The sequence below is a fragment of the Erpetoichthys calabaricus genome, chromosome 8 (genome assembly GCF_900747795.2).
Source record: "Erpetoichthys calabaricus chromosome 8, fErpCal1.3, whole genome shotgun sequence".
Taxonomy (NCBI): Eukaryota; Metazoa; Chordata; class Cladistia; order Polypteriformes; family Polypteridae; genus Erpetoichthys; species Erpetoichthys calabaricus.
Window position 1 is genome coordinate 66,182,892 of NC_041401.2, and position 21,680 is coordinate 66,204,571.

Consider the following 21,680-nt stretch of genomic DNA (forward strand, 5'->3'; position numbering starts at 1 on the left):
TGCACATGTCTATTGGGTGCACTTTATTTCGAAAGCGGTCTTGGCTGGGTGGGTCCTAGAATCAACAGCACATTTTTTTTTCTTTCATTATTTAAAACACTTGTATAGATCCCTGCCTCCTCACCCCGCAGACATAAGGAAGAAAGAAATAAAAAAAAAAAAGAAGCCTTTTAGCAGCTATTAAAGAAAACACACACACAGACACAGGAATTCAGAGAAGGCGAGTCTCTACACACTGCCATCGAAAAAGAGATCAAGAGCTACTTGATGATACCTGAGGTGGACAGTAATGTAAATCCACTTGAGTGGTGGAAAACACACTTATAAAAAAGTGCCTGTGCATCCTTCCTCAGACAGCCCAGTGCTTTCAGCAACAGAGGAAATGTTGGAACATGTAACCACGCTGCTCTGAAGCCAGATGCTGTGGACAGACTGGTGATTCTGTCACACAACTTGAGGTTCCTCAGTAGAATTTTACAATTGTTTTCTTTTTTCTGATATCTTTGTGCAATATTGGACAGAACTTGAAGTTAGTAATTTGTTTAAAAATATTATAGGTTTGTTTTTTTTGTTGTATCTTTGTACAATATATGACAGAACTTGTTTATAAATGCTATAGTTTTTTTTCCTGTTCGGTGTTTTAACAGAACTTTGGATTTTTAAAATATAGTACAGTAGATTTTTGTTCTTGCGGCACATTTCTCCTAACGGCACAGGAGTACATGTTTATTCATACTCTAATTTCATGCCCTGTATTTCAATTATGGTTAGTGTTTCATTCCCTTTGGATTCATATCTTGTTAACATTAGGGTAGGTGTCTGTTTAAAATGCTCTCATTATAATAGTTTTGTTGGTCTTAGTAAAATGGTTTACTCATACTTGCACTATTTGATCTCAGCAATACTTTGACTGGCGATTTTAATGTTTTTCTGTTATTTTACTTCAGATTTTAATAAGTAAATAAGACCTGTCTTCCTTAACTGTTGTTTCCATTAGTAAGCTACAATTAATATCCTATTATTAAGACCAAGCTAGATCAATAAGACTTTTACAAACACTTTTTTAAAGGATGCAAAATATCGTGTAATAATCATTATCATCAAAGTTCCAGAAAATACCGAAATATTTTTTTTGCCAATATCGCACACCCCTTACCTCCAGTATTTTATATCAAATTAAAAAATTAATTATAAACAAATTCAACAGAAATACATGGAAGATTCATACCTAACTTGACTTCAGTTTGGCAAAAACGTCATGAATGTATCATTTATAAACAAAACAGTAGCTAAGGAAATTTTTAGTGGCATGACTTAAAAGGGCTACAAGAGATACTAGTGTACATAGCACAATCTATTTCTTAAAAATATAGAAATGATTACATAGTGATTTAGGCATAAACACAATGTCACATATTTAGATTCCTGTTTATGTTTCTATCAAGTCACCTGTAACAGAAAAATAAGACAAAGATGTGGGTTGCACAGAAAATACTCACATTAACAGTTAAGGAATCAAAACTAACACAAAGATAGGCTCTTACTGGATATACTTTTAGTCCTCCTGTAAAAATGTGCAGACTCACACTTTAATATGTCTTTATATTGTAGCAGAGAGAGAATGCAAATAGGTAGGCTGTAAATACTGCAGCTTTTCATGGCACAGAAAATTAAACATTTTTTCTTCAAAAAAGTTGGAGGAGGACTGAAAGTCTGCTGCACACATTGCTTTTAAGTCACTGATGTTTTGTAGAAACCCTTCATTAACTTTTCTTACATCTTCAAATGTTTAAAAGTGCAGGCATCCTTGGGTCCCTTCACTAATATAAATTTAAATTACTTTAAAGTATGAAAGTTATAACACCAGTTACCCACTGAAGAGCGATAGAAGTTGGCAGTGTGTTACACATGAAACACACTCCTCAATTTTAAGCCTCCCACTCTTATCCTGCTAATGCATAAGGTACTTTAGAATTTCCATCTATAAGTTTAGCTTGTCATTTATGTGTGCAATGCAACAGGCTTGTTGACAAGAATTTAAAAAGAACATCGAGTATATATGAATGCATGCCATCATCAGTAGGAATCTGTACAGCATCACCTATTGGAAGGCAGTAAAATTAAAAACAGTGACTATCGGTGAATCAAAAAAAAAAAATCAGCATCACTTTAACAATTGTTAGTGTGTGATGTTGACTCAAACATGTCTTGACAGAATAAGTACAAGGAAACTTAAACCATTTCTCAACTTTAAAACCATCTCAGAAGGATCTGGCACAAAACAGGAACCAGTTCTGCATGGGGTGCCAATCTATCACAAAGCACAAGCAGCCTTCCACAAAGGGGCAGTTCTAAATGACATTTTCATGACATGTTAACAGACCCATGAAGAAATAGCAAGGTCCTAAGAAAATCATTGATGGCTCAGTTTAGTCATGTGCATAGGAAAAAGAGACTGCCATAAATGTATCCAACAGATAGAACCATCTGTCTGTTGGATACACGAATATACATATAAAAAACAAGTTTACAAACTAACCAGCCAATCATCACCCATTAGCATACTAACTAAAGCTTTGATGGCCTGAAAACTCAATGACTTCTCTTTTTTTTTTTTTTTTTTTAAATATGATTACAGTAATCCCTCACTTATCGCGGGAGATAGGTTCCAAGGCCGACCGCGATAACTGAATTTCCGCGAAGTAGGGACACTATATTTATTTAATTATTTAACGTGTATTTGGACGTTTTTAAACCCTCCCTGTATTGTTTACAACCCACCATTTACTCTATTAAAAACAGGGACAACTGCTAAGCAATATGAAATCGGTAGATAAGTTTACACTTATTGTATAGCGAAGTACACGTAGCAGTTTGTAGGCGGTCATGACGTCGTCGACCTTGTTGCAAAGATTCCTAAAGCAGATTCCATCCAGACTACTGCCTTATCACGTCCACTTGCAACTCATTTTGCACCCTGGTTAAAGGACACTGTGGCCGTAGATCTTATATGCTTTTCCTCCTTTTTAAATAAAAAGAATCGATGTCCTGCAGCGGTGTAGCTGTTCCCTTCCTTCAACATATCCAAAACTTTTACCTTTTCTGCAATCATTTGCATCTTCTGTTGGTGCTTGGACACGGCCCCTGAAGCATTAGCACGTTAATGATGAATGAGTGAGATGAGACTTCCTGGTTAATGCAACACTCCGTCGCTGAGCCAATCAGCAGCACACAGGAACTTAACTGCGTGCTCTGATTGGGTAGCTTCTCAGCCATCCGCCAATAGCATCTCTTGTATGAAATCAACTGGGCAAACCAACTGAGGAAGCAAGTAAAAAGACCCATTGTCCGCAGAAACCCGCGAAGCAGCGAAAAATCTGCATTATGTATTTAGATATGCTTACATATAAAATCCGCGAAGTCGTGAATCCGCGAAAAGTGAACCGCGAAGTAGCGAGGGATTACTGTATTACAATCTCCAGATCCAAAATAGGAGATGAAAGTAAGAATTTACAAATTATGAAAAGAAAAAAAAAAGTGTTTGGTGATAAATATTTATTTTCAGTGTTCTTTCAGAAATTGCTTCACAACAGAGTCGGACTATTTGAGAAGGTTAGCCTTGTAGAGCTTTGACATCTGGATTAAACTGAAAACGGTAGTCAGCAAAATGAAGCACTGTACTGTACCCATAAAAAGACACAAGAGATTTAGAGTATTCAAAAAGGCATAAAGTCTTTGCAAATATTAAATCAAAGATTACCCATTGGAAAAATACCATAAAAAACCACATACTACTTTAAACGTATCTGAAACTTTTGGTATACTTATTTGAGGAAATCACTTTTAGTAAAGGAAGAGCTGAATGGTTTTAATAAAATGTTCACTATTGACTAGAAATACTTGCTGATCACGGTTCTGGAGAACTTGTACTATAAAAACAACCTATATTTAAAGGTTTTGAACTCCAGGATATCTTTAAATTAAGCTAGACTAACAATAAAGTGGTGTCTCATTACTGGATTGTAACCAAAAATGGAACCAAGTAACAGGAAGTGCAATATTACACCTTGGCAGATATCCTAACGAAAACACAAATTGATTATTTCTAGATGCTGCATCTACTACTTTAATGACTTGACTTTTCACTACTGGCCAAATAATTATTACACAATATACTCAATGATAAAAAACTGAATAACGTCAAGCAAAGAAAAACTGTTGTTTTGCATGTAAAATTTGTCTCTGGCAAGATTTAGGTACATAATATAATCTAAAGCATAACTAACAATATGTTCCATTTTATTGCATTTTTGCTTATCATGGCACCTGAGAGTTGCAAAGTGTTGCAAGTTGCTTAGACATGCAAGTAAGAATTTCAGTGTACTCTGTGTATATGACAATACTACTACTATCGCTCTTACCTAGTCAATAAAAGTTTGGCAAAATGAAAGTCACCAGTAGGTCCAGTCTTTCCACTCTTTCCATGCCATTCCTACAGACTTTAATTTCAACTATGGATGAGAGGGTTGCAAATTTAAAATAGAGGCCAAGATGTGTATATGGTGTGAACTAAATGATGAAAAATGAAAAAAAAAAAAAAAAAAAAAACATACTTTGAAGGTTATTTTATGTGAAAAATGTACTAAAACCTCTTCAATTTTTTTTTTTTTTTTACTACACACAGGGTAATAAATTCATCTGAACACGATTAGCTTTATTAGTGTTTCATTAAACAAACAAGTTGTATTTTCAATGTATTCCCTTGTTATAACATTTACAAAGTTTTTAAAGTCACTCTAACACAACTTTTGTCTTTGTACAACCAGTCTTTTTTGGCTGTTTTAATGTCTTCACCTTTAGAATACCATGCCAATGGAATTTAGTCCTTTTTGATTGGGGAACAGGGGGGAGTTATAAAGAGACAGGTCTGGAGACTGTGACAAGCATCTCTTTGAATGTTGTTTTGCAAAGCAGCTTTCATAACCTCTGTAATGTGAGATGGGGTACTGCTGTGAAACTGAAGGTAGCTGGTTGCCAGCTTTCCTCAATGTCTTTTCCTGACTGATTGTTTCAAGTGGCAAAGTAAATCAGAGTAATACTGACTGATTCTATGGGCCTTTTGAAGCATTAAATGAATATGGACTATTACACAAAATACAGATATATTTGTGTATAACTTGCCCTCATGATCTTTCCAGCACTGGCCGAACTGTATTTCTTTGGTTTTGGAGAATCAGCATATTTTCATAGTTCTGATGGGTTTTTGGGACACTGGATCTTAGTAATGTATTGAAGTCTTATTCGGAGTTATGAAATGCTTCGAGCCTTAGCTTGAGTATCGAGGCTCTGCTTGGAACACTGCATGCTGTAATGGTTTGTTATATGAATCAATATTGTGGCTGCCCAATGTGCAGAGACCTTGCTCATGCTTAACTTTTTTTTTTTTTATAGAAAGAATGGATTCAGCTTATCCAGAACTAATCCCTCTAGTGTTAGCTAGTTCACACATTATCCTTTAGCCAGTTACAAATCAGCACTGTAGAACACCACTTTGAAATTCAGGCTCAAAAGAATTTGATCACAAATTGTCTGTAGGTCAGTAAGACTAGATGAGCATATTTACAATAAATGTCCAGGTTTGTGGTGCTTGTTGTAATGAACGTGTGCACATTCTCAGAAACGAAGCTTCCCAGACATTTGAGCATTACAAGTTTCTCTTGTAAAATTCAAGGTAGTAGTCTGAAACAAACATTTCCTTGAAAATTCCAAGCAAACTCCATTAAGACAGCGAAAGGACCTGGAAAGCAAACCCAGCTGGCTAAGCCAGGGAGACTGTAGTACCAACCACTATGGCATTTTGCTGCTCCAGGTACTGAACACATGTTAGTATCAGACCAGAGTCAAATGCAACTGTATTTTATTAAAGTCAAGAAAGCTTCCAAACCATGTCAAGTTACCTCAGATCTTAAAGGCTATACAGTATACAAAGAAAGAGGTCACTATGGGACAGAACAGTACAGTAACACAGAAAGTAATTTACATTTGTCAACTCTTTAATCCTGTACTGGAGCACAACATTAATGCAAGAATTATATGATATTTTTAAATGATTTAGACAAGCTCCACAGCCTACTTAAGAGTACAAAAACAAGGATGAGAATCACAGACAGAAGGAGAGCAAACTGAGGCCTCAACCTGACAGCAGAATGAGAGAATCAACTTGAGAACAGGGTTGGTGTGAGGGTGAGAAAAGGCATACAAGTAGGCGAGATACCTTAATTTATGCAAAGGAGCACATGAATATATTTCTTTAGGTACAGTGAATCAAAAGGAATTATTTGTTGTGTATTCTAAGATGCTTGTTTAACCTTTTCCTGTATATTTGTACGTGTAAAATAGCATTATTTAATCTTCATCTAAGGCCAAATCAGCTTCCGTTTCAGCTACCAGGCAGAATATATAGATGGTTTTGTACATACAGTATAATGTAATTAAAGCATTCCCTGCAAGACTCTGTGAAATATTGTACTGAAAGTACAACCATCTTTACTTTCATTGTAATTTTAATACCTTACAGGTTTATACCCATGCAGGCAAATAAAGTGCTATCTATCCATTATTGTCATGAGCCACTCCCAGTTCCATTAATAGCAGGTATAACAATCTTACCTCAAAACTTCTGTCTCCCTAGCCTGAAAAATTTCAGACCATATTTATCATTAAGAGAAACAGAATAAGGAAGCATGTACTGTACATATTAGAGTGTACTTTTCTTGCAATTTAAGGCATTACAAAAGTTAATTCTTAATACACACATACATTTGTAAGTAAGCTATTCCACAATTTACAGTCATGCTTTAAAATGCATTGTTTTAAAAATCTTTTTAATAATGAAGCCAGCAAGCAGCATCACTTCCAAACACACCTGGAGGTCTATATGAAAGGAAAGAGTGCATATTCTTAAAATACTTAACCATGATTAACAAAGTGCACATGTGAGGAAGTGAAAATGGGGGTCCAAAAAATCATTCAAGGAGATACTAAATGCATGGACTGTATACATTTGCTAGTCATTTATAATTGTGTAGCTTTATAAATACACAATCACTCTGGTCATAATTTTAAAATTGCTATATAAGATCCACAAAATAACTTATACACCCCCCCCCCAATCCATCATACTGTATGGCATATTATTAACTCGAAAAAGTTCCTCTTCTTGGTGTTGACAGAACACATTTTAAATGGACCATTACATGCATTAAAAGTCATCTCCATATCATATGTGATCTCAAACCTGACATTCACTGTAAATAGAAAACTAGTCACTCTGCAAGTTACCTGAAGTCTCAAAATTACTCCTTTAAAAAAAACTTCCACAATTGTAACACAATACTTCCTGTCTATACATTATTGCCACATATTGCTTACTTTTGTGTGCTACTACTTTTGATACGTTTCTTTTAAATGTTTACATTTATAAAGTTGGCAGGTGGGGATAAAAAATAAAAAAAAATCTGAATAGAATTGTTCAGAATTTCTCCAAAATGCATACTTGGTCATACAAGAACACCACAAGGAATATTAAAGCAAGCAAAAGCTTTATGCTGTATAATTTTGAAACACTTTACTATCCAAGGAACAACCTAAGGGCACTTGGCTTTCAATAATTCACATAATATATAACTCACTGAAATGTGTCCTGTAGGCAATTGAGGCTTTTGTAATGTTCTGACAAATCCTTTTCTGCTGTTAATATTTTTTAATCTGATTAGCTATACTGATTTTAAATATTTTACGGGACAAAAGATGAGAATACAATATGTGGGTTAAGGCTTCAAACCCTGAAGTTGTGGGTTCACATCCTGCAACTGAAACTGTGTGACCATGAGCTAGTCACTTCATCTGCCTGTGCTCGAATTGGAAAACAAAAAGAAATGTAACCAATTGTGTCATAAATGTTGTAAGTAGGCTAAATAAGTAAATGCAATAGAAGATGTACCCACCTACTTGGTGAACTATTTAAATTTAGTTTTTGGCTAGTAATTTTATTTCTTAGTGAAAGCAATATATTAGTGCCATTTTATTGATAAAAATATTTTTAATAAACAGAAATTAACTCTTTCAGGACTGATGTCAACTTTTGTCAAAATTCAGGAGTAGAGGATTGTAATCAGCTATAAACTGCAACAAAACTCACTCTTCCATTTTAGTTTGACTCTCTTTGCTAGAAATAAAGTTACATAGCTTTGTTGATTTAACCTCGAGTCCCTACACGTGGATGAGTAGCGAAAAGCAAACAACCTATAAAATAGCACCGACATCTGGTGAGAGACCAAAGAAAATGTGCCAAGTAAAATACTCCATGGACATTTTACATAATTTCGTTGAATGCGATTCTGACTTGTCGGACTCAGAGTTTGATGCAAGTGATCTGGAGATGGATATCAGAAATGAAAGTGAGGTACCAGCATCTTCTGATCGGTCCTCAGCTGATCGGGGAACTGAACACTTTCGTGTAGCTGATGCGCCTACAGCAGCGTTTGCCTGTGAGGACCACCACTTATGATGACAAGTGGTACAAACCACATTGTGTCACACTGCAACCGCCACCACCACCACCCACCCACCTGCTGTGCAATGACAGCCAGGCAGCTGGCCCAACAAGCATTCCTGCTGACCATCGAGGTGCCCCCATGCAGCCACTGCTGCCAGAGATGCCGAACATGCGCCAACAGCAGTCACAGCACATAGCAACAGACGTTTTATGTTGACTTATGTGTGAAACAATAGTTTTCTGAAAAGTACACAAAGCTCAGTTTTTTGGAAAAAATATTCAGCCCTCAAAGAATTAATGGCTGAAAAAGGTGAAGTTGTGAATATTTTTTTTTTTTTTTTTAGGAGTACAGTCTTGGTGCAGAAAGGTGTGAAAGTTGTTGACGTGAAACCAAGTTACTGGCGGTACTCTTAAAGAAGATACACTTGCATTCGACTGAAGACCTTGTCCCATGAAATTCTGAGCACTACTAGCATTTGAGGAGAGGTTCATGGGAAGAAACACATTTGGTCCCCTATCAAACTTGTAGTACCGGAGGTAGTCATTGGTATGCTAAGAAATGTTGCCTACACAAAGTTCTTAGTTACTGCCACTGTGTGGTGATTTTATGCATGAGAACTCATTTATTGCCTCTTTTCATAAGACAGAAGGGTATAGTGATCAATACACTATAATGAAATTCAATTAAAACAAGTAAACTTATTTTCCAAATGTTTTTCTCCATTCAATTCTCCAAACCATTTAACTAAATAAAGTACTATTTGTTTGAATTTTCTTAAAACAGAAACAAATAAAATACTGTTTCCACCCTAAGGTTGTAAAAAATTTGAGAGCTCCACTATTCAATATTGTTGTTTTTGAATGCCTACTGTGTTTGTTTCTACTATGAAATTCCCTTACATTTCTAAATAATAACATTTGTATTCACAAATTGTATACATTGTTTAGAGGACCTGAATACAATTCAACAAAGAGTATGATAACATGAATTAGCTCATATTCAAAGTTAAATGAACCACCAAGGCTCATTTAGTTAAGCAGTAAGGAGATCATGGGTTCGTGTCCCACATCCTCCCTGCATGGACAGCGCTTTAATAGTGAGAAAATAGCTATATAAAGAATTATTATCATTGTTAAGTTAACAAGGCAAGTATAATCAGGTGTCAAAATAACAGTGTACAAAGTTAGCCAATCAAGCAATTAATAACAATGTATGAGAAGCCCTTCTCTATTTTAAAAAAAAAGTTTAATCTTACCAATAAGGTCTAGTGAATAATATCAAGTCCCAATCTGAAGAGATGAAGAGAAGAGTGATTTTTATAAAGCCATAACTAAATATTTAAGACTTGTCATTCCACCGAAAATTAGTCTATTGACAAGATCATAATAGCTCTAACTTGACTTGAACATCTATTAAAATGATCCCAGAGAGCAACAAGTACACTCGTACAGGATGTTCAAAAGTATCCCAAATCCCATGCTGCAGTTACTAAAATGAAGACTTTGGAGAAATTTGGTGTGATAATACACAATAACGTTTGGGTGGCCTTTAAGACTAGCTGGGATGTTGTCTAAGCTGATCAATAAAAATGGAGAAACACTGATTCTTGACTTGTAATGTCATACAGAAGTGAAAAAGCAATTTGAGAAACTCCTAAACTCAGTTCATATGCCCTCTTTGGAGAGGGCTGTGCCAGAAACATTTGATGTGATTGGACCCATCTCTGTGACTAGAATACTGAGGTGACGCAGATCTACGTAGAAATGGTACAGTCATTGGATACTGTGGGAATGACAACGTGTAACAATATTCAACGTTATGTGAAAAACAAGGAGAGTACTTTGAAGCTGGAATCCTTGGATGGTCCTCCCCAATTCTTATATTGGGGACAAAACAGTGTGTTCAATTTGCCAAATACTCCCACCACTAAGCCTCCTTGGGAAACAGACACTCCATCTGATAGCTGATCTGCAACTTCACCCAACTAAAAGACTATCCTGGTTATACTAGGGAGTGTGCTAATGCAGACTACTTGTAATAGACTTAGAAAAGGCTTATGACCACTTACCTTTTATTATCTTGTGTAAAATCCTACAAAAGTATGGGTATTCAAGGCCACTGATGGATGAAGACCCTGCATGTTCGAGGTATGTTACATTTGTATGTTTTGCACTAATTCAAGTCTGCTCAAAGTGGATGAAGGACTGCAAGACTGTGACTTGTCTCATCTCCTCGCAGTTTGTGGATGATGATGCCCTACTGGTTCACACTTTGAGGTGCACAGAAGAGGTTTGCACCCAAGTATAATGCAAGTTAGATGAGAAACAGCAGCTCCAAAATTAAGGTCATTATTTATTACAAGAAAAGATTGGCCGTTTTATTTATTTATTTATTTTTTTGCATATAAGAGGGGTGGCACTGCTTCCCCTCAGTTCAATTACGGTCTTCTTTAATAATTACGCTGGGGTTTGGAGTCAAATCCTTGACAAACCATGACTTCATCAGTTCAGCTCAGCATGTTGTCACTGCAACATCACTAAGTGAACTGGATGGCAAATGACTTATTTAAATTAAACTTGATACTTTAGTAAGTTATTTAGTGAATAAGTAAATTTTTTTTATATATTTTTGATGCTTTGCATTCAGGGTACCTTTATTGAATTTTGGAGATTTTTTGGATTTAGCTAAACCATGGCATCATGCAGTATATTTTCAGACAGCAGTGCATATGCTGCACTACAAACAAAATAAAGCTGATAGTTAACCAGTACGCAAATAAAAAGCACAATAGTTTAGCTCCAATGAAGAAATAAAAAAAAAAAAATATATATATATATATATATATATATATATATATATATATATATAGGGCGGCACGGTGGCGCAGTGGGTAGCGCTGCTGCCTCGCAGTTGGGTGATCTGGGGACCTGGGTTCGCTTCCCGGGTCCTCCCTGCGTGGAGTTTGCATGTTCTCCCCGTGTCTGCGTGGGTTTCCTCCGGGCGCTCCGGTTTCCTCCCACAGTCCAAAGACATGCAGGTTAGGTGGATTGGCGATTCTAAATTGGCCCTAGTGTGTGCTTGGTGTGTGGGTGTGTTTGTGTGTGTCCTGCGGTGGGTTGGCACCCTGCCCGGGATTGGTTCCTGCCTTGTGCCCTGTGTTGGCTGGGATTGGCTCCAGCAGACCCCCGTGACCCTGTGTTCGGATTCAGCGGGTTGGAAAATGGATGGATGGATATATATATATATATATATATATCCCTACCTAATACGCCAATTATAGAAGGGGGTAGATCTTGGGTTATACACAATCCTAGAATAGTAATTGGAAAGAAAAGTATGCATGTTTCCCACAAATTTATTCTTGATCATAATAAAGTAGTTTTGCTAAGTTACAATTTTACAGACGCCTACCTATATGGTGCAGCCTAGATTCTTGACACATCAACTAGTTATACATCTTGACATCTCTGAAATCACAATTTCCTAACAAATAACCCTATCAACCACAAAACAATTAATATAGTTAAGTGATGAGGTAAAACTAACGCTCCACATCCACAATGTTGAACAAATCAAAGAACTTTAAAGAAAATTATCATTTAGTGCTAATTTTTGTTTAAATTCCAAATGTTTATCATTAACTGCAATTGGCAAACTAAATCCTGACCTAAAAAAAAAAAATCACAAAGACAAAATTAGCTATTCAGTGAAAGAAAAACAAATGCCTACACTCACTCCAAATAGCATCTAGACAGAGACAATTAAAGACATTACAGAGAGTTGTAATGTGCAAATTTCGGATTTTCACATCAGGGCATACAGATTACTGCCCTTAAAAGCAAATAAGCCTCAGAGCCACTGTCTGCAGTTCAGAGGAAACAATGATATTAACAATAGGAGTCTACAGTCAAAAGCTGTGTCCTAATGAAAGACATAACATTTGAAGAAATTAGGGTTTATTGGACATGTGCTAGAAACACTTTAATAACGAAAGTTAATGAAACTGAGCCGATATTACTGAACTAGCAGCTTTCACCACCCCAATCAAACTGTCTTCTCTTTTCAAGTAGAGCTTTTGAACTTTTAAATCTGGCAGTCTACAATATCTGCAAGTCAGTCCCTGCCAATCCAAAGCTGTAAAATAAATATGATTTATTTTTCAAAATGCCAGCACTTTTAAGGAAAAGGAAATGGAAATCTCCTCATTGTTACAGAAGCAGCATACAGTATATAGCACTGGGAGCGCTCTCAGAATGTTAAGTGACCTTGACATATGTTTTTTCCCCCCTCACAAAAATTTTGAAATGTCTTCTCACAAAATTAGACAATGTGCACAGTTAATATTCTGAACCATTTAATCATATGTTTTAACTATTTGTTTTTGATTAAAATTGTTGAAAACATTGAATCAAAAAAAGATTTGAAAAAACAACACTTTTCTAAATGTAAATAGGTTGACATTTTTATATATTCAGTTTATAGAAAAAAAAAAAAAAAGGACAAAATGTTTTAATGTCTGCTTAATTATTACATTTGAAAATAAACACACATTCATAAACTCAATTGCAGTAATCCCTCCTCCATCGCGGGGGTTGCGTTCCAGACCCCCCCGCGAAAGGTGATAATCCACGAAGCAGAAACCATATGTTTATATGGTTATTTTTATATTGTCATGCTTGGGTCACAGATTTGCGCAGAAACACAGGAGGATGTAGAGAGACAGGAACGTTATTCAAACACTGCAAACAAACATTTGTCTCTTTTTCAAAAGTTTCAACTGTGCTCCATGACAAGACAGAGATGACAGTTGTGTCTCACAATTAAGAGAATGCAAACATATCTTCCTCTTCAAAGGAGTGCGCATCAGGAGCAGAGACTGTCATAAAGACAGAGGAAAGTAAACAAATCAATAGGGCTGTTTGGCTTTTAAGTATGCGAAGCACAGCGGCACAACGCAGTTACAATGAAGGCAGCAGCTCACACCCCCTCCGTCAGGAGCAGAGAGAGAGACAGAGAAAAACAAACAATTAAAAATCAATACGTGCCCTTCAAGCTTTTAAGAGAGCGAAGCACCGTGCAGCATGTCGCTTCACGAAGCTGCTGCACAGAAGGTAGCAACGTGAAGATAATCTTTCAGCATTTTTAGACGAGCGTCCATATCGTCTAGGTGTGCAAACAGCTCCCCTGCTCAATCCCCCAACGTCAGGATCAGAGAAAGTCAGCGCAAGAGTGAGAGAAAAGTAAGTTGGGTAACTTCTCAGCCATCTGCCAATAGCGTCCCTTGTATGAAATCAACTGGGCAAACCAACTGAGGAAGCATGTACCAGAAATTAAAAGACCCATTGGCGCCAGGAATCCGCGAACCAGCAAAAAATCTGCGATATATATTTAAATATGCTTACATATAAAATCCGCGATAGAGTGAAGCCGCGAAAGGCGAAGCGCGATATAGCGAGGGATTACTGTATATAACTTATACTCTTCCAAAGTTAACCAACGTTCTAATAAACCCTTACAAGGACAAAAAAATGTAATATGAAAATTTGAATTTAACAATTTAAGTTAAAACATCCTAAAATAATTTATGAACTCAGCATTATAACAACTCATTCTTTCAGAACCAGGCCACATATAGCAAACCAAGTTTAATCTTGGCTTGGAGTTTCGCCAACAATGTATGATTCTTTAGAAAGTATTGTTCAGTCTACAAGTAAAAAGGTTTAGAGCAAAAGAATTGCAAGCTTAACAATTATGTTTTGCTTTTTGTGTTTACTAAAACAGAATTGTTAAAGGGTTTAGAACCAGCAGTACCATAGCAGAACTCCTGGGTTATATTTCATATATGGACTTCAGTATAGTGTGATACTGAATCATATATATTTAACATAATACCATAGAAAAAAAACAAGCGATGTATGGAAATATACTGCAAAATATAAGAACTAGAAAAAAATAGAAAAAAATAGAAAACATTCATTTAACAATTAAAAATACACACAGGGTTGGTGGTCATTAATTAAGGAATTGCTTGGCCACCATTTCAGAATGGCAAGATTTTTCAATGTGCACAGTTTCTTTCATGCTATATTCCTCTGAAGTGATGTGAAGGTATCAAATCAATTCTAATTTTATTTGTCACATACAATAAGAGTGCAAACAGTAGTTAAATGCTTACATACAGGAGCTCAAGAAAAATAAAGATTATCTCTATATTATATAAAAAAATCCTGCGACGAGACGAGACTTTTTGGAAGATTTTTTCAAGTCCTGCAAGTCGAGACTTTGGCCATGAGATGTTTTCAAGTCATGCTCTCCTCTCAACCATTTATGGTTAACGTCCCACGCACATGGTCCTCTCACCTCTCATTTGTGTGAATGCTTTTGACAGACACAGTTCTTGCTCTCTCAGCTCTTAGAAATTTTAACATTTTCCTCACTTTAAGTTGCCAATTAAAGACGACGTATTATGTCCAAATCTTATTGAAGAATTTCATCATGAAGGGTTATCAACAGTAAGAGTACACAGGCAATCCTAGCACCGAGAAACGATGAAGTCAAACGAATTAATGCCAAAAATGACGATCTGTTACACGGCAAATCAGTTAAATGCGTATCAATAGACTGCTGAAACAGTTGGTGGTGATCGTGCAAAAGATAAAAGCATCAACTTACAATATCCCGTAGAATATCTACAACCGTTAACACAGTTCAGTCTTCCTCTGCATGAATTACTGTAGAAAGAAGGATGTATCCAAGAAAGGTAATGTTTATCCCCTGAAGGTGTTCTACATTAGGCACCAAAGGAGATCTTGATATGCCACTTGTATTAAAACGTTAACAGTGTCCCATTAGAATAGCTTTTGCAAAGACAATTAACAAATCTCAGAGCCAAACATTCGAAAAAGTTGTTTTACAGAGAGAAAAACAAAATTCAATCACGGGCAGTTATGCAAGTCCAAACACAGAACCAAAATTCAATGTGATATTGATGAAAATTAAATTCACAAAATTGTTTTTACTGAAGTTTTACAGTAAAAGTGTAAGTTTAAAAAGTTTCTGCGTGTTAATTTCAAAGTCAAACAGAACGAAATCGTATTACGCAACAAATAACGCAACATGAAACATAATTTACTTTCAAATTATTACATTTTACTATTTTTTAATATGGTTAATTACTCACTGTAATGTAAAATAATTAGTAAATTGTACATCTGCATTCCCATACATGAGCGGCAAAGAGGCTAGATCTAATACGAGATCTCTCACAATATGTATTACATGAAGCCTGTGCTGTGATGAGACATTCTTTACTAATATTGTCCAGCCTCTTACTAGGCATTTCATATGCATTGGTGACTGTTGGATTAATTTGTTTTTTAGGAATAGTTTGGCACATAATGAATGAAACATATCAACTCTTCTGTTACCGTATTATCTATATCATTGGGAAGTTAGGTATATGTGCTTCAGATACAATTCTACTAACTTGTAACTCTCCTTGTCATTACTTTATATACTTTCTTCCATATTTCAGCACCTTTTCATATGCTCTACATGAATATTACATTTACAGTAATGACATCAACACTCATTTCAATTTTATGCAGCTTAAGATCTTCAATTTTTTATTAAGTTAATATGAAAATATACTCCCCTCCGTGTGTTCTGTCCCTTTAAATCATCGATTGAGAGAGGGTGAGATGTTAATTGCCAGTGTGCTGTCGTTAGCAGGCAATCAGATGCCAGCTGAGCAAACCAAGGAGAAACACAAGGCTAACAAGACTAGTGGTGGATTAGTAAACTTGGAACTGATCTTATGCCACTGATCACTGAGGCAGCACTTAGACCTGAAGATCATCTCCTCTTAGTACCATACTACATACTCTGGTCTTATCATCTTACTATCTCGGGTACACTGCAACTGACCCACTAGGTCTTTCTGGAACATTTTGAAGGACTGTGGATGAACATCACAGCCACAGAGGCAAAGTGAGCACAGGAGTGATAGTTAATGCTTAGTATGTTAAAGCTGCACCTTGAGGACTAACAGAAGTCTACCACATATCAGCTTATTGTTAAATAATTAAGACTTCATGGGCTGTCATTTTATAAAAGGTTGATTTAAATAAAAAAAAAAACAACTTTGTTATATGATTTAAACTAGAGTGGTCTGTCAAATCTAATAATTTTGAATACAAGCTAACAATAAGCATATAAATGTTCAGGTAAATAACTTTCAAAACACATTTTACAAAGACTAAGTATTTTTACAAGCAAATGAGAATCACTGGAAAACTGTCAAGAAGGCTGGCATGGTTTAACAAAAGACTGCAAAAGAAACACGAGGCTCAAAGATTAACAATAAAAAAATAAAAACAACAACATAGCTTTACCATTCTTAAAGCATAAAGCGAGTTAACTATACACCCACTGAACAACGTATGGTCCAATGTCAAATATCCCTATGTGCTGTAATATTCTTAAATTTAAGAACAAGAGATGTTGAAAGGCTAATTTTAACGTACATTGTCCAACTGCATCTTATGGCCTGTTGCATCTTTCCAAAAATAATGTTAAATTTACAAACTTCATGATAACAGCATTTAATAATTCTTGTTTGAAACTTCATTCTTGGGGGGGAAAAAATATGTAAGTTTTAAAGTAAAGATTTGAGTCTACTGTAATTGTACTGCTTTTTATTATTCAATTTTTGTTCATTTATAATTAGGGATGAGTTTTCTGATACTTGAAATGACACTGTCACAAATTCTAATATTAGAGAAAACATTCTTTTTTGTTTAGGGGTGATTATGTAAATACATTTATTAAAAAGCTGTAACAAGACCACTAGGAGAGTGCCAGCAAACCAACCCGACACAGACAGACACGAGAGGCACAATTATAAAAACAAATGTTTTATTTTTCTTTTCTTCGCCAATGGGCAACGCCTTCCCCATCCCCACAGGCACAACACAGTCCCAACACAAGCACAGTCCACACAATACTTTTCCTTCTCTTATTCATTATCCTCCACTACTGTCCGGCAAGCTTTGTCTCCCTCCTCCAGACTCTGGCTCCCGGAGTGGTGGCTGTTGGCTCCTTTTATAGCCCACCCGGAAGTGCTCCAGGTGTTTGATGACCCACTTCCGGGTGTGGCAGAAGAACCGCCCACATGGGCTCAGGAACCACTGCAGCGCCCCCTGGTGGCACGCCCGGATCCCAACAGGATCGTTGAGAACTCCATCTCCCATGGAGCCCTGCGGGAATCTGAGGCGCCACTGCCACCCAGCGTCCCGGGGGAGGAACTGTTCAGTCCAAGCCTGCTCCCCAGGACCATATACAGAAGAGGCGCCCCAGCCGGGCAAGGGCACAGGCTGTCCACCACAAAGCATACCTTTTCATCTTCTTTCTAAACAAACATAACTTTCAGATGGTGTACTTAAACATTATTACTGTAGTATATTTAGCCGATGCTCTTATCTAAGGTGACTTGCAAGTATAGAATACAGCACTGTATAACTGTAGACAGCTACGGTGGGCTGGCGCCCTGCCCAGGATTTGTTCCTGCCTTGCACCCTGTGCTGGCTGGGATTGGCTCCAGCAGACCCCCTGTGACCCTGTGTTAGAATATAGCGGGTTGGAAGATGACTGATAACTGTAGACAGATTTTTCTTTAAAACATTTGGAACAAAGACGGGTTAAGTAAATTGCACAGCATGACATAAAAAGTCACTGAACTGAATGGACAATCTTGAGGTTTATGGTCCAGTGTCTTGTCCACTTCTCCACAGTGCCAAACACACAAACGTCAAAGTAAAGGATGGCTACCAGGCTAATGCTGGCAAGAAGTACTGCTCGGGGTACACAATGTTAGCATGCTGTGGAACAGACCCTTCTGAAACGGGTGTGAGGCATAATATCTAGAGGACTGGGATTAACAGATTCTTCATAATAGCAAAATGGCATGCAAAACGTACGTGTGTCACATTTAATGTCAAAATACCAAAAGGATTTTTCTCAATTACTATAGTATTCAGCAATAGTGTTTTATGTGGTAGTACTTTCTGTGAAAAGGTTGACATAACAAAGCTCGAAAATAGGCAGCCAGGAAGTTGTCATTTTTTAAAGTTATAATTATAGTACTAGTTGAAGATTTTTCTGCACAATGAAAGTGTAAACATTTATAGTACATATGTGCCAATACCAAGTAACTAAGCATTTTATTTTGCTTTACTATAAATATTTGATAACTGAAATTCCAATCAGACTGACTGGCCTGTCACTTACCAACAGCACTGTACTTTGTAGACTTAGAAGTTAAAAGCCTGAGGCACTGAAAAACCAATAGTAGGAAATCCAATTTTTACTTGAGATATTAAAATAAATCACTGTTATACTCTTACCCATTAAGTGGCATTATGAGAGCTATGGCAGCATTTTCTAATTAATTTGTTTGCTAAGCCCAAGTTTAATCGATTTGCCCTTGCTATTCAGTTAAAAAAGTATTTGTGTCAGGTTTTCCATAAATTAGTAAGCACCGTTATCTGAATCCAATGTTCAAGGGTAAGTTCATCTTCTGTAATGTTCACAAATCAATACTCAAGAAATTTCACATTACAGAAATTTAACAATCGTTTGTGACGACTAACCACCGCGACCTTTCATATTGGTCTTATAACATGGGTATTCGTTCCTGTTCTTACTTGATTTTAATATATGTCTTGAAAGTTTCTATCACTAGATATCTAGTTAGAAAAAAAATGTCTATTATTATTAAAATGATTCCTGTAAACCTTACGATGTTAACGGACAGGAGTCTGGTTGAAAAGGCATGGTTTCTCTCAATCAAAGCAACATCATATTTGCTCACATCTTACTATGAAAGCCGTACAGAGTGAATAAAGAATTTCCATTTAGCCGAAATCATAATCCGTTTGCTAAATAGACATAAAAATATAAATATTTCTAAAGTCTTCAGCGCCCAGTATGGTAGCTTTGCCGGGCCACAGGGATCGCCGAGAGTCCCAACATGTCAGCAACACGCCTCCTGTGTGTTCTCTCGGCTCACGGCACCACGCCTTGCTGTATTTATGTATTTTTTTTAACAAATCCATTTCAGTCTTTGGACTCAAGTTTACACTTTTACAAAACAAACTCAATATCAATTCCATATGCCAGCTATCGCCCAACAGAAGATATACGTCTGTGTTAAGAAAGAAGGGCCGCACTGGTTACTGCCTCATCCTGGAGTTTTCCTGCTTTTCCTCTCAGGCCCCCAGCGCCTCGTTCCAGCACATTTCCCACAAACTTGCATCGCGCATCCTCTGGCATTGAGGAGGGAGAGGGCAGCACAAGAAAAGCCACTCTGGTCGTCTTACCTGGAGCACTGCAGTCCGCGCACACCTCGCTTCTCTGCACCTTACGAGACATCCTGCTTCTTGCCCGCGATCCGCTGTCGCCGCAGCTCCCGTCTCTGGCTCGCAGCCTCAGAACCGTCCCACTCGGCCCTCGACCGCCAGTGCCTTGTCTAGTTCCTGTGACCGCTGTGTATCCAAATGGTCTGAAAGTGATGGTAGTCGCCGCCGCCGCCGTCGTCTTCTTCTTCTTCCGTTTTCGCTCGTTGTCTCCCTGTCCGCTTGGAGGAGCTAAGAATAGAGAGAACCGGAATAAATCACTGGAAACGAAAGGCAAAAAAATCGCTCCCAACTGACGGCGTCTCCCTCCCCAACAGCCGCCACCTCCTTCTCTCTGCAGAGCAGCGGCTCCACCTGGGGGTGTGAAAGAGGCCGCAATTAGGCGGTGAGATCACTGGCACCCCTTCCAATAACCTCTGCGCAGCTTTCAGGCGCAGTCATGCCTGTACATACCGGGAACATGCAGAGTCACGGCTGCGGATTTACATCAGCAAGCATACGCGATACATCCATCCCTATGTGTTTCATATCCGGACTTGCCGCTGCTGTGCATATCATTCGCCACGAAGGCTTTGAGCAACCGCTGCTCCGCTTTACTGTTTGTTCATTCTACATAGGCAGTAGAGAGTCGGTGCGCAATACTGTATACCATAAATTGGCTGACGTATACATACGTATGTGCTAAAGCGATTTTCAAATGGGTGCTTAGCACAATTTATCAGATGCTTTCTAAATCCTTTGTTATACATTCTCTACACTTTTGCTTGCTTTAATTTGGAACACGTATTGGCATCGGAATAAGAATATAAATCCACATGCTGTGTGTGCTATGAGGCCTTTCAGGTATATGGAGCATTTATGAAAATCTAAAGAAAGCTCCTAATATTCTTGGTGATGGTTGTGTGAGTACTCCTAATCACAAATATTGTAAAAGAGGTAATGAGTACACATGTATACATCCATCAACTCTAAATATCTTTATAGAAAAATGATAGATGGATACCACATTATTGTTATCAGTTCATTAATTGGCAAGGGCTCCCACAGGAGCAATCACCCAACACAGGACATTAGACAAAAAAATAAGGTGCAGGTTAACACAGAGCTGGCTCTAACATAAGGCCAAGAAGGCACCTGCTTTGGGCCGCCATGACTTGGGGGCTCCAAAGACCCCCCCCCCCCCCATTCTTAGATGCCTTATAATACTAATATCAACACAGTCTTTTGTTCGATGAGACCCCCCATTCTTATATGTTATCTAATACTGAAATCAATGCACACCTTTAAGGGGGCCCCCACCATTCTTAGATACCATATAATACTAATATCAACACACTCCATGATTAGATGTGATGTTATTTTGGAAGAATTAAGTGGCTAGGACTGATGAGCTTTGTTGGGCTGAATGGCCTGTTCTCTTCTAGATTTTTCTAATGTTCTAATACATCATGTAAAAGTAAAAACAATTGCAAAATGAGCCGCTGACAACAAAGAGTACTGCCGTAATACTTTTGTAAAAGTATTTTAAAGAGGCAAATTTCTTGGAGGGGGTGCCATATACCCTGCAAAAAACAACTCTATACCTTAATAGTTTAAGAGATCAACCCCAGCTCATCATTGAGAGTTATAGCAGTGCGTAGAAATAACCTTAAGTAGCATTCTCTGCAGCTACACATATTCATTTACTAATAAAAGTTTATAATACTGT

At 37.3% G+C, this 21,680-nt stretch overlaps 1 protein-coding gene across 4 annotated transcripts in view; it reads right to left on the reverse strand.

Annotated features, from left to right (window-relative positions):
* git1 (G protein-coupled receptor kinase interacting ArfGAP 1) overlaps nucleotides 1-20,565 on the reverse strand; it is a 121,751-nt gene extending 101,186 nt beyond the window's left edge. For 2 of the 4 annotated variants that reach the window (XM_051930847.1, XM_051930848.1), the window contains exon 1: nucleotides 19,937-20,290. In XM_051930847.1, the coding sequence (XP_051786807.1) occupies nucleotides 19,937-19,988 (52 nt within the window). In that variant the 5' untranslated portion in view covers nucleotides 19,989-20,290. The other 2 variants (XM_051930845.1, XM_051930846.1) reach the window with 2 other exon arrangements.
* Between the last annotated feature and the right edge of the window lie 1,115 nt (nucleotides 20,566-21,680).